Raw genomic sequence first — 13,425 nt, forward strand, 5'->3', positions numbered from 1 at the left:
AAAATCTATCTCATGTCATGATAAAAGTTTAAACAAAGATTCCTTTAAGATGTATCATCATCATCCCAGGGCCCGTATTCATGAAAATACTCAGTGTTGAGTTTCTCTTAGTGACAAAATGCTAAGAAAATTCCTTTTCCCCTAAAATTAAAGAGAAGATCCCAGTAAAGATAAAACTTATTCCTAAAGCCTAAAGCATTCCTTAACCCCTAAAAGAGCTTATAAGGTCATAAAGGGTTAGGAGGACTGAGGAGGACTTTTAAGAGGATTAAGAGTTTCTGTATCAGAGGAGAAAATGTCAGAAAGGTGAAAAAGGAGAAGAAATGTGTTGTGTACAATATTTAATAATGTTAGTGAGTTAATAAGATGATACAGATTAGATCGTGTAGGATTATTGTTGTGACCAATCATATTAGAGATAATATATTACATAATATATGCAAAGGTTTTAGGCAGGTGTGAAAAAATGTTGTAAACAAACATAAAGCATAATATAAACATAATTCAAGAAATATAAATAATGAGTGTTTATTTCTGACAATTTACAAATGCAAAGTGAGCAAACAAATAAATCAAATCAATATTTGGTGTTACTACCTTTGCCTTCAAACCAGCATCAAGTGATGGCACGGCCCCCACAGAGCCCTGATCTCAACATCATCGAGTGTGTCTGGGATTACATGAAGAGTTCCCCAAGATGTTTGGAACAACCTACCAGCCCAGTTCCTTCAAAAACTGTGTGCAAGTGTACCTAGAAGAATTGCTGTGGTTTTGAAGGCAAAGGGTGGTCACACCAAATATTGATTTGATTTAGATTTCTCTTTTGTTCATTCACTGCATTTTGTTATAAATAGATGTATAAATGTTTAACACTTCCATTTTTTAAAGCATTCTTTGTTTACATATACATATATACATAATATATATATTGCCGTTATGATGCCACTATGTCATTTATAGATGCACTAACAGAAGACATTTCTGCTCTGTGTCAGAGACGTTTACATTTACATTTACATTACATTTATTACATTTCTAACATACAGATGTTAGAACATCTCTAATCTGATCGGTCACGAACATAATCCCACGATATAACCTTAAATATCTTAACATAGAGACAAAGTGAAGGTTTGAATCACTCTTAAGATAAGATTTGTAGTTAGATATTTTTAAGCTACATTAGGAGCTCTATGAGATCATTTTTAGATTTTAGATATTTATGAGTACAGGCCCTGGTTTTTAAAAGAACAGGAAGCCAGTTGAATGGAGTAAATGTTATCTGTCATTTGAAAATGGTCTTTCCTGATGGCGGATGTGGAAAAAGATTACCCTGTGCCATTTTTTTTTTGTCCTCGTTCAAATCAAGCCATGCCTTTATTTATGTCTGGTTTGAGTAATAAGACAGAAATGCCAATTGGCCAAAATAAAGGTCCAATTAAACACACATGGTCCTCACATTATTAAAGTCTTGCCATTCCTGTTTGCTTCTCCGCTCAATTACGATTGTGTCCGTAGTTTAAAAAATGGTTATGTGAGCTGGTCTGGATTTCTTCAAGTCAAGCTGACAGCGTTAATAGTCGATATTGAGGACAATTTCATTTCTATTTCCTGGTGGAACTAAATGCATTTCCATTTAATCATTCTGTAATCTAAAGTACAGTATCATAGGGCTGATCACCTAATTTTATCAACATGCATCACATTTCACCTTTCTGATGTAGCTAAAACCCAGAAACCTTTAAGACACGCTGTGGTATTATTAATATACACGTTGTAAAATAATAAAACTTTTGATCAGATAAATGATCCAGTAAGACCTGCTATAGCTTCCCCCTGACAGCAGATATCATGAGTATTAAAACTAAACTAAAATAAATAAGTAAGTAAGTAAGTAAGTAAGTAAGTAAGTAAGTAAGTAAGTAAGTAAATAAGTAAATAAATAAATAAATAAATAAATAAAAAGAAGCGTAGCTATGGTGTTTGTTCCCTAGTGAGCTAATTTATTGTCCAAACAGCCGTGTTAGATATTGAAATCAGATTTCGCACTGATTGCTGTATCAGTGTGCGTTTCATCATGGAAGAAAGAAAATAAACAAAATGTCTCGGTCTGAACCATCAGGTTTACTCTGAAAGTTAACACAGCTGTTTACCCCACCATAGAAGGGCAAGAAACATCCAGTATCTTAGCTAAGTGCAGCTTTAATGATGGAAATGGTATGAAGAACTTTCAGGAGGAGGGTGTGTGCATGCGTGTGCATGCGTGTGCATGTGTCTGTATGTGCGTGTGTGTGTGTGTGTGTGTGTGTGTGTATGTGTGTGCATGTGTGTGCGTGTGTGTATGTGCGTGTGAGAGAGAGAGAGAGAGAGAGAGAGAGAGAGAGAGAGAGAGAGAGAGAGAGAGCGAGAGCGAGTCTCCAAAAGCGCACACGCACTCAAGGCACACATCAGAGCTGCAAGCTGCAGAGAAGCTCCTTCTCTTCAAATCCTCAGCAGGATTTTAATCCGTTTCCAGCGAAAAACCTGTGAAGTTTTGCTTCACCTTGTTTTGGGAGACATATATAAATGCAGGAGACACTGAGAAAATTGTTTGGAAGTAAAACGCACACCAGGACCTTGACTGGAAAGGTGAGCTGGTAACATTTTATGACATCTGTGTGCTTTCTGTTCTGACCAGAGACTCATTCTGGCTGTTTTCACACTAAATCATTATTTCGGATTTTTTTGTGTCCTTATTAGCATTGTAATATACAATGCTTCTTGGTACACTTCTTCCACACACATCAGCATTTTCTTTAAGCGTTGCTGCTTGTTAACATCAGCTATGGGGACACGCATGAATGACTCAAGCGTATTTGTCAACGGGTCTTTGCCTTTTTCTGAGACCCCTGTGTTCTCTCAGGACATGCTAATAACGTTTCTCTTAGGCGCTGTCCTGGCTCTGATGTTTCTAGTGGGTACTGCTGGAAACGTGTACACCCTGGTGGTGATGAACATTGCGATACGAGTAACCGGCACTATGTACATCTACATCGTGAACTTGGCATTAGCCGACCTGCTCTACCTGTGCACTATTCCATTTGTGGTGTGCACTTACTTCGCAAAAGACTGGTATTTTGGTGACATTGGCTGCCGCGTGCTCTTCAGCCTCGACTTCCTGACTATGCACGCCAGCATCTTCATGCTGACCGTGATGAGTACGGAACGCTATGTGGCCGTGCTCAGACCTCTGGACACCTTCACTCGTTCCAGGCACTACAGACGCGCACTCACCTGTGCCGTCTGGCTTGTCTCCTTCACTCTTTCTCTCCCCACCATGATCATGATCGAGCTCCGGACGAGCCTCCGAGACGGGCTTGAGAAGCGGATTTGCCACCCCACCTGGCAGATGACTGCCTACAAAGTCTACCTGACCATCCTCTTCAACACCTGTATCCTGGCGCCTGGATGCGTCATCGGGTTCCTCTATCTCAAGTTAGCCAGAACTTACTGGACGTCCCAAACCACGGTGTTCTCCGCCTCCAGAGATTCAAGCAGGACTAAATGCCACAAACAGAAAGTACTATACATGATCTTCGGTATAGTTCTTACGTACTGGGCATGTTTTGTGCCTTTCTGGTTATGGCAGCTGCTTAGCGTTTATTATTTCGAACATGAGAAGCTCTCTCATAAAACGATGGTGTGCGTGAACTTCATTGTGACTTGTCTGGCTTACAGCAACAGCTGCATCAACCCTTTTCTGTACACGCTGCTGACCAGAAACTACCAGGAGTATCTGAGAGACAGGCAGAAGTGCAGCACTGGGTTTAAAAAGAGATTCCATCGTTCATCTCAGAGGTCTGTGTCATCTGGGAGTCACCAGTTTACACTTTAATGCCTGAAAGAAAACATTGAAGGTTTTTACCCGCTGCTCTTAAGCAGATGAACCTTATTTATATCGTAGCTAACATTCTGTTTGGAAAGAATTTTCTGGAAATTAGACGAGACATTTTAAAAGAAAGGAAATGACCAGACCAGGAAAAGAAAAAACCCTTTACAGGATGAACCACAGAATATAATATATGTGTTTAATATATTTAGTTTTTTTGTAGAACATGAGACTGAGGATTAGGTGTGATCTTGGATGAAGCTTAAAAAGAAAATCGAAATACTTTAGTATTTTAATGCAATTAGGCAAAATATTTTACGTTGTTTTTAGATCTTGCCGGGAAACAGACATAACAATCGGTGTGGAAATTTTAAGACGGTTCGATTTTATTCAGATGTTTTTTTTAAACTATAGTTTAGAAAATGTCTCCTTTTAGAAATTAGGTACTAATCCTACAGTTTTCTATTCAAAACAGAGAGGTTTGTGTAGCTTGTGATAATTTACATGCTTTTCTGATTCACTAAATGACTGATTTTCAGAAAATGAAAGCCTCTAATACTCCTGTAACTGACAACATGTGACACCCGTGATCAATGTCTCAATAACAATATTAAGGCTCCATAAGCTACTATTACACGGCGTCCAGATACACAGACATAATAGTTTTACGTGTTCAAGAGTGCGAAAAGTTATAGACTGTTAAATTGTAGCTTTTTGTATGATTACATTATCTTATTAAACCTAACAAAATTTATTTAAAAAAAACAACAACAACAAACAAACAGAAAGATCCAAGATGGAGAGAATGTTTTTTTTTTTATCTGCAAAAGAAGAACGGTAAGAATTTGTAGACATGGAGAGTTGGAAAAGTGCGACATAAATTTCAAAAAGAATTCAGAAAGAAATTAAGAACTTCATATTATGTTGAAAACAATTGATGTCACTTTAACTAAAGCTAATGGCTTTAAAATACACTGCTTTTCACTACTAGCTGAAAAAAATCATACATTTTTGTTTGCGCTTAAAACCGAAGAGAGAAAAATCGGTCTCAACTTTTAAATATATATTTTTAAGAATCCAGTGAGATTCAGTTGTTTTTCGGGTGTTAATTGGTTTTGCATGTTGTTCTCTATTGAACTTTTATTGCCTTTTATTGAAAACTGAGTGTTTTCTTGTGCTCTTTATTGCATGAAGCTTTCATTAGAGTTTGTTCTGTATACATAAGCACAAAATCTTCAGTCAGAAGATTTAGATCTGTAACTAATGATCGAAGATTGAATTTTTTTTTTTTCCTTTTCAATTCTGTCTTCTGTGCTTTTGATGCACCTGGATCTAATAATGTTAGACCTTCTTTGGTGTGTAAAGTAAAAAATAAAAATAAAAACATGTATAGTAATATATGCAAAAAGTTTTTTTTCCAGTTATTATAATATATTTTGGTTCAAATGCACATTGGTGCTGTAATGCTCTTAAAATATATAATATTCTGTTAAAAAAAAAAAAAAAAAAACCTTCTCATTCCTGTACACTTCTGCAGAACAGATTCAGTTGGAAAACATTTCACCGTCTCTTGTCAGTGATTTTGTTTTTGTGTACTTGGAGAGTGGGATTAATACCAGGCTCTGGCTCACAACTGATCAGGGTGATTAGCATCAACTGTAGCTTTCACTCACACATTTACATCCATGAACTGTCTTAATAATATTTCAGAATAATAGCTAATGCATGTCAAAAATATCTTACAGTGGTACTTTACCACTAATCATGTTCATACAGCAAGAATTCTTTAGAATTCTTTAGAATTCTGGTCAGGAGGTGTCGGAATAGGTTTATCTGTATGGTTTCTATAGTAACAAGTTAGTGGGCTCACAGGGGCTTGTATGGTTTGTATAGAGGTATATAAAGGGGTGTGTGTGTGTGTGTGTGTGTGTGTGTGTGTGTGTGTTCTAAGGTGGCATTCATTTAACACTTCAGTTAAATTTAATCTTATTTGTATTGTGGTTTAACGATAAATTGTTAGAAGATTTACAAAAATATAAATCCCAAGAATAAAGTTCCCATTTTAAATGTATCCCTAACGAGTAAACCAAAGGTGACGGTGGTGAGGAAAAAATCCCTGAGACAACATGAGGAAGAAACCTGGAATGGAACCAGACTGAAAAGGGATCTCATCCGGGTGACACCAGAGAGTGTGATTATAATCATTTTTATTCTATAACTCTACAGTATATATGGTCAAAATATATAATTATGTAACCAGGAAATTGATTCCAGTTTAAACATGTTCTATTTTTGTTGAAGTGAACAAAGGAATTGTTCCCTGATGGAGACTTGAGTGTAAGACTTTGTATCAGTATGCAGTCCTAAACTCTTCATGGCTCCTAAGTGGCCTCATTCATAGTAAACTCATGTATCTGTAACATTTATAGAAGGAATCCGTCTACTACAAACTCCAATTTCATGACATGACAAGCTGTGGTGTTTGTTTTGTTTTGTTTTTTTCTTGTTTTGTTTTTCTCTTGTTTTGTTTTTTCTTGTTTTGTTTTCTTTGTCTTGTTTTTTTGTTTTATTTTGTTTCTGTTTTTTTGTTTGTTTTTATTGTTTTGTTTTGTTTTGTCTCCTCTTGTTTTGTTTTGTCTCAATAAGTGAACTTCTTTTCATCTCTTTTATTACTTTAATTATTACTATTTATTTTATAAGTTTAGAATAATGAATGTACAGCATTGAAAAATTAAGCGTAATATACTTTATAGTCTTGATAACTTTTGAGTTGAGGTCTTAAAGGAGACATAATAAGAGTTTCAGCTGCTGAAATGTAAGTGATGTAGAAAATATAACAATAATTATAGACATTAATAGACAAATGTGAATAAAAAATGTTTGCTTATAGGAGCAGCAAATGGCTGCGGTGTAAACAGAATAAAACACCTCAAGAAGTTCTGGTGTTGATAAAATAAGTCTGTTTTGCCTCAGGCCACATCACAGCAGCCTGTTATTGATTATGTTCTTATAACAGCACACCTTGTCACATTTTATGCCTGATTTATTCATAATTAGCATTTGTATCACTTGGAATTAATTATGAACGTGATTGAAAGCTACAGTGAGTGAGAAGTATGAAGCGAAATCCTTTAAAACTGTTGTCTGTGTCAGCTTGTAAGCACAAATGTTTACGTTATCGACTTTTCCACAGCCTCATTAGTGCAGTATGTTGTGTTGTTTAAGGTTCCTGGGAACACAAGCGCAGTTAAACTAGACTGTTGTTTCCTTTACCTAAGTGATCCAGTGTGAGCTGTGCTTAACATGTACACACTCGACAGCCTCTTCCTCACACGCACCTTTTGTAGTGATTCTTGTCTTGTTTTTGCAGGTCGTGCTGCTCTGGCCTCTTCTTTCCCCGCGGACGGACGGCGTAAATTATCTCAGAAGCTTAGACGAGGAGTTTGTCTTCTGTAAAATTATAAAGAATAATATCAGTGATCACTGCACTGACCTCGGGACAGTAATTGTTTTTTTTTTTGTTTTCTTTTGCTTATAAAGGTTCTGAGAAAGTTTCTGGACAAATTGGGTTTGACGTTAGTACCAAACAGAGATAACACAGAGGAAATGGATGAGAGTAATTGTTTCAGTCCATGCAGAACAGACGCTTGATTTTTCCATGGGAATCCTGCTCTTTGTGTGTTTATGCGATACATATTACTGTGAAACGTGAAAAGGGGAACTTGAAAAAGCATCTAATGATTTCATTCCCTGTGATTGTTCGAACAGATGGCATATTATTTAATTGTGCATTTTTTAAAACCTCAGAGATTTCCTGTGCTTTCTAAAAAATCCCACTATCTCTCCTTCTCTTAGGGAAAGTACTTAAACATTGGGGTCTTGGGGTGGTGGTGGGGGACTTGGGGTGGTGGGGGTGGCTGGGGCTTGGGGCTTAGAGTCAGGAAATGAACAAACAGCATGTGACATTTCTGTAACTATTATCAGGAAGTAGTGTCAGCTTTCAGAAATATGAATCAGTGTGTGGATTTAGTTCATATTTTTATAACTAGTTTGTCACCTTTGCTGTAGAGCTTATCCAACACAGGGTTGCAGGCAACCTAAAGTCAATCCCAGAAGAGCTCAGGGCACGAGGCAGTGGACACACTGGACAGGGTACCGACCCATCACAGGCCACAATCTTACACACAATCACACTCATTCACACACTGATACCAATCAGAGTAATGTATGTCTTTGCACTGGAAGAGGTAACCGGAGAACCTGGACGGAACCCCTGAAGCCTTTGGAGAACATGCAAATTGCACACACACACACAGACAGTAGTGTGTGAAGAAGTGGAAATCAAACCCCAAGCCCCGGAGTTGTGAGACAAACATACTAACTAACACCATGCTCCCAAAAACTCCAAATATAAAATTAAGCTGTACATAGTGTGTGTGTGTGTGTGTGTGTGTTTAAGCAGTAAATTTTAAAGGGGAAGTTGAATTTTTATCCCATTTGAGCACTTCTAATGGATGGATGGATGGATGGAGTAATTAGATGCTTTTTTTTAGGACAAGAGCTGAGAGTAAAGCCGTATTCTCCTCAACACATCTCTGCACATGATTATGATCAAGAGTACTCGAGAGATCTATTGTTGCTTCACTCTTTTATAGAGAGGACATTTAAGGTAATGTTTGTTTTTTAAATATTTTTACAGCTATGGTTATATCAGAGGTCGAGATCGGAATGTTGAGGATGTCAGTGTAGACCTTTATATAATAGCGGACGTAGACTTAAGGCATTAACTGTAGTCTAATTGCTGTAGTCTAGCACACGATATTTCATCTGTCATTGAGATTATGATGGAGAATGTAGCTCTTATCTCTGGGGAAAAATGTTTCATAATTATGCTGGCTGTGAAAAATGCTATAATACATAAACCCTGAATGCACTGACCCTGAATACAGCAGTAACAACGATTCTCATGTAGTTTTATGGGACTATTCAGCTCATTTTTACCAGCTCAGCCATCTTACCTCATCATATGACAGCTACCAGTTGAAGAGGCTGGACTCTAAGCAAGGAAAGAGCAGTCTACCCTCTTCCTCATACACGACCCCCGGAAGCCTCACGACTGGATAATGTCACTGTGATTGACAGGCCAACAGAGTAAGCCCCTCCCACCCTGAGAAAACTTTTGTGGATCTTTTTAATATAGCAGTTTTTTTTTCTTCAATCAAGACTATTGAGTAGCTCATAGAAGCTAGTTTTTTATGTTTTTTTTTTTTTTTAAATATATAAATTAAAGCACACTTATGTGTCATTATATATGATGCCTTTATAAGCCTTATAAACCATACTGTTTGGAGTAAAAACTCATTAATCCCAATTTTACACCTTTTTTCCTCAAATCCGTGAATTTTTTTTCTCTGTTCAGAACCAAATACTTTCTAGATGACCTGCATTCATGAAATTTGACATCTTCTTTCCTTTCTTTAGTTAAAAAGGATGTTGCAAAGGAAATTCCCAAAAGGTTATTAAAATAAATCATAAATCATGTGTCGGAAATACATTAAATTGGACTCTCAGCAATCCTTTCTGTAAAAAATCTTTTTCCTGTTCAGAGTGAAATAAATCATTCACTTCTAACTAAAAACAAGTTACTTTATTTGTTCTCAGGCCTCCTGAAGCAGATATTTGTTGCCAATGTGTTTCTGTTATTTCTGTGATGTAAAGTCACAAGCTGTGCTGACATCATCTCACTATTATTATTATTATTATTATTGCTGTTTTTGTAGTTGTTGTTGTATATTATTATCTTTGTAATGTATATTATTGTATAGCAATGCTGTGGTGTCTTTTACAGGACGGAGATCAGCAGGAAAATAAAATTTCTGTTTTTAATTGAAATTACTATATACTGGGTGATACTTTGATAACTGTGAAATTAATTCGCTTTCTGCACAGTTTTTGTTAACCAAACCAAACCAAAAAGAAACCGAACAACTCTTTCATTCCTTTTTTTTGTACACAGATCACAGTAAGAATTTTTGTTTCTGACTTAAATTCCGAGTTGTTCAAGAACCCAGCATCACGAACCCAGCATTTCCCTCTCTAGCTGAACGCAGAATTAAGCGCTGCTGCGTCACTCTTGTCCACCCACGTGGCTGTCAGCATGTCGTTGAACTGCATTGTGGGAAATCTAAGTCCAATATGATGTCTAAACTACCGCAAATTCCATTCCAATACAAACTACACCTGCGTGCCATTGAAGATCAAATATTCACGATAAATTACCATTTCAAGATGCAAGTATGAATGCATGTTTATGCATATTTAATTAAACAGCGCCTTATTTGCATAAACTGATTTGTAAAAGTTAAAGATTTTACATTTATATTTACAGCATTTGGCAGATGATTTTATCCACAGAGCTCTCAAGTGTCAGCATCGAGCATGAAAGTCACTCATTTCGGTCTTTTCTCACTCTCTCCCGCCACACACTGTATTTCTGACGCAGAAAAACTTTTCGACTATTTATCACAGAGGTATTCAACTAAAATTTAAAGAGGCCCAATAAGAGAAAATTTCTTGAAGCAAAGGTCCAGAAGATCATAATGCCTAACTAGTTAGTGTGATATATATTTAAGTAGCCTAGTAGTTGTATCAACATCTGCAAGCAATCAATACCTGACTGTCAAATCAAATAAATTCAGTACAAGTCAAAAACCTTTTGACAATATTTATTGTCACGTAACATAGAACTGAACATATATATGACTGTAGACATGTATAACGTTCTCTCATTAAATCAATAAAAGTAGGGCTACATTTCAAAATGTCTCACAGTTGTATGTAGAGCCAAACATGGTCAGGATGTATAGGGCTACTTCCCTCAGACCTGGGAAAGCTGTCTCAGGGACGCTGTCTTCAGATTTGAGTGGATGTTTGTTCAAAACCTTTATGTTTGTCTCATAATGGCGTTTCACATTGTCACTTTTAATAAGTGTCACAGTTTCTGAGACACACTGGTTTACATATGAGACACACTGGTTTAGTGCTCCAGTGGGAAGTATGAACAGAAATCAGTCTGTCCATTCTGTATTAAACGCTCTATTCTCGCTGTCCACTTTTCTTTTTTTGGAGAGCACCATTTGTTCTTTATTCTCCCTTTCTCCGTCTCACTCGTCCGTTTCTCTCCCTTTCTCTGTCTCCCATTCCTTTCTCTCCCTTTCTCCGTCTCACTCGTCCGTTTCTCTCCCTTTGTTTTCTACATGTATCGCTATCTTTCTTTCATGTGTAACTTTACTCTAATTCTCTCTCATCTGTCTTGCACTGTTGAGTCGCAGGGTTTACATCAGGAATGCACAGACTTGATTGGCTGAGTGGTATCACGCATTGTGTGCGTACTCACCGGCGCATAACTGTGACGAATGTCGATGTAGATTGACATAAAAGTCACATCAAATCCGCCTTGGTTGTTCACACTGTGGCCACATTGGAAAAAATCATATTTGGGTCTGATTCAGGACCACATATGGAAGTGGTCTGAATCTGATTTGAGTGTTCACACTACTCCTGAAGAAGTCTGACCTGGTCATTTGACCCCAAAAATATCAGATTTGGGCCACTTTTACCTGCAGTGTGAACGTGGCCTTAGTCTTAGTCGAGCCTGACACTTATCAGCCAGTCAAAAAAAGAAGCTACACAATAGCCAATCAGAAAATAGCACTGTTTTATCTGGGTAAGATTTAACGCAACAACCAACGAAAAAAAGCAGATCCTGGAATTGTTCAGCATCATCCTCGTTCACCCAGAGAGAAAACCACTGGAGCTTTTTCTTGAGTGTGTGTAACTTGAAATTAAGTACTAAACCTTAAGGTTCACATACTTTTACCTCTCACAGATATATAATATTGGAACATTTTTCTGAATAAAGAAATCACCAAGTATAATATATTTGTCTGATCTGTTTGACTGGGTTTACTTTGTCTTCATTTGGGACTTCTGTGAAAATCTGATGATGTTTTGGTCATATTTATGCAGAAATATAGACATTTCTAAAGGGTTAAATCCTCTTAGCGAACGGCCTAGATTTCATGATTTTCGCCTAAATTTCGCCCACATACTTTGACACTCAGGGGTCTCATTGGAAAGAAGACAATCTCTAGTTTCTGATACAAGTGTCAGCGTGATTCTAGGCCTTACTGACACAGAGTTACAGAGGCTAGAATGGAGGGTTTCATTTCCACCCAAATCATTTTTCTGTAAACGGACTAAAATACACTACTGTAAACAGATGTCAGGAGCTAAAGACAAACTCAAGGTCATAGCCACATGTCTTAGCTTTCACCAGAAAAAAGTTTGAAGTCAAAAGACTCAAAAATGGATTTTATATGAATGTTTTTCTACAGGTATTTCCATGCGTTTTTGCTTTGTGCCATTTGGAGACTCCAAAATGAACCTTGGTTACCAAGACTGCATGCTGAGTTTCCAAGGCTTATAACTTTTGAACCCCTTTGTCTAGAAACATAATCTTGGTATCTGATGAAAGCTAACACTCTGAGGTATTTTGTTCTGTATTTGGATTTGATGTCAGTCAATTAGGCACATTACATTAGCATAACCACAAAAAAAAAAAAAAACATATTTTCTTCCATTCTGCCTGAGATTTTGATAAAAAAGGGCACACAAAGTATTGTTTAAACACTGACCAGTATTGTTTAAAAAAAGTATTGTTTAAAGTCAGACCAGCACAAACTGAATATATCGCAAGGATTTCTGAAATAAATAACTACACAAGCTGAATAATATATAAATTAATATAAAAATAAAAATAATATAAATTAAAGTGGCTTCTGCATCATAAAAGCTGTTTCTGGAGACGCTTTGACAGATTGATTTCCTGTTTATCTACTGCGATAAACAGTGTATATATATATATATATATATATATATATATATATATATATATATATATATATATATATATACACACACACACACACACACACACGTGCATATATGTACACACATACACACACACACACACACACACACACGTGAGAGACAACAGAAAGCTAGGGTGCAAAAACATTTGGAAGTAAGTGGAGATGAGCATGTGGCGTCATCCAAATACTCTTGAGGAAGTTCCCCACATTGGGCTGAGTGTTTTGATGTCACATGTCCATGTTGTGCTAATTTTTTATTTTCATGTGACATCATGTGACATCAGAAAACCCGTGAGGAAGTTCCCCTCATTGTTGTGAGTGTTTTGATATGTCACATGTACATGTTGTAAAAAGTTTTTTGATTTTGCATATATTGGGGGCGGGGCTGCGGCACAACCGGAAGACCAGTCGGTACACCAGTTTAAACCTTTGTTCAGAGTCTCACCCTAAAGGAGCTGGCAGAGTTTGGTGTAGATAGTTCAAAAGCTTGCCAAGTTATAAACCTCCAAATTTTATAATGGGAGTCTATGGGAAAAAAGGCCACTTTGAGAACCGGTACCGGAAGTACCGGTACTCGGATCACTTAGAAAAGTAATAGCAACAAACTTCAGACCAGGGTCTACA

General features: G+C 36.9%; 1 protein-coding gene across 1 annotated transcript; it reads left to right on the top strand.

Moving 5' to 3' along the window:
• Nucleotides 1-2,742: 2,742 nt before the first annotated feature.
• On the top strand, nt 2,743-4,651 carry uts2r5 (urotensin-2 receptor 5). Its single transcript, XM_060897096.1, has one exon. The coding sequence runs from the start codon at nt 2,825-2,827 to the stop codon at nt 3,872-3,874; it is 1,050 nt and encodes a 349-aa protein (XP_060753079.1). The 5' UTR covers nt 2,743-2,824; the 3' UTR covers nt 3,875-4,651.
• Nucleotides 4,652-13,425: the final 8,774 nt, after the last annotated feature.

This window comes from Tachysurus vachellii, chromosome 21, assembly GCF_030014155.1.
Source record: "Tachysurus vachellii isolate PV-2020 chromosome 21, HZAU_Pvac_v1, whole genome shotgun sequence".
In the NCBI taxonomy this organism is placed as follows: Eukaryota; Metazoa; Chordata; class Actinopteri; order Siluriformes; family Bagridae; genus Tachysurus; species Tachysurus vachellii.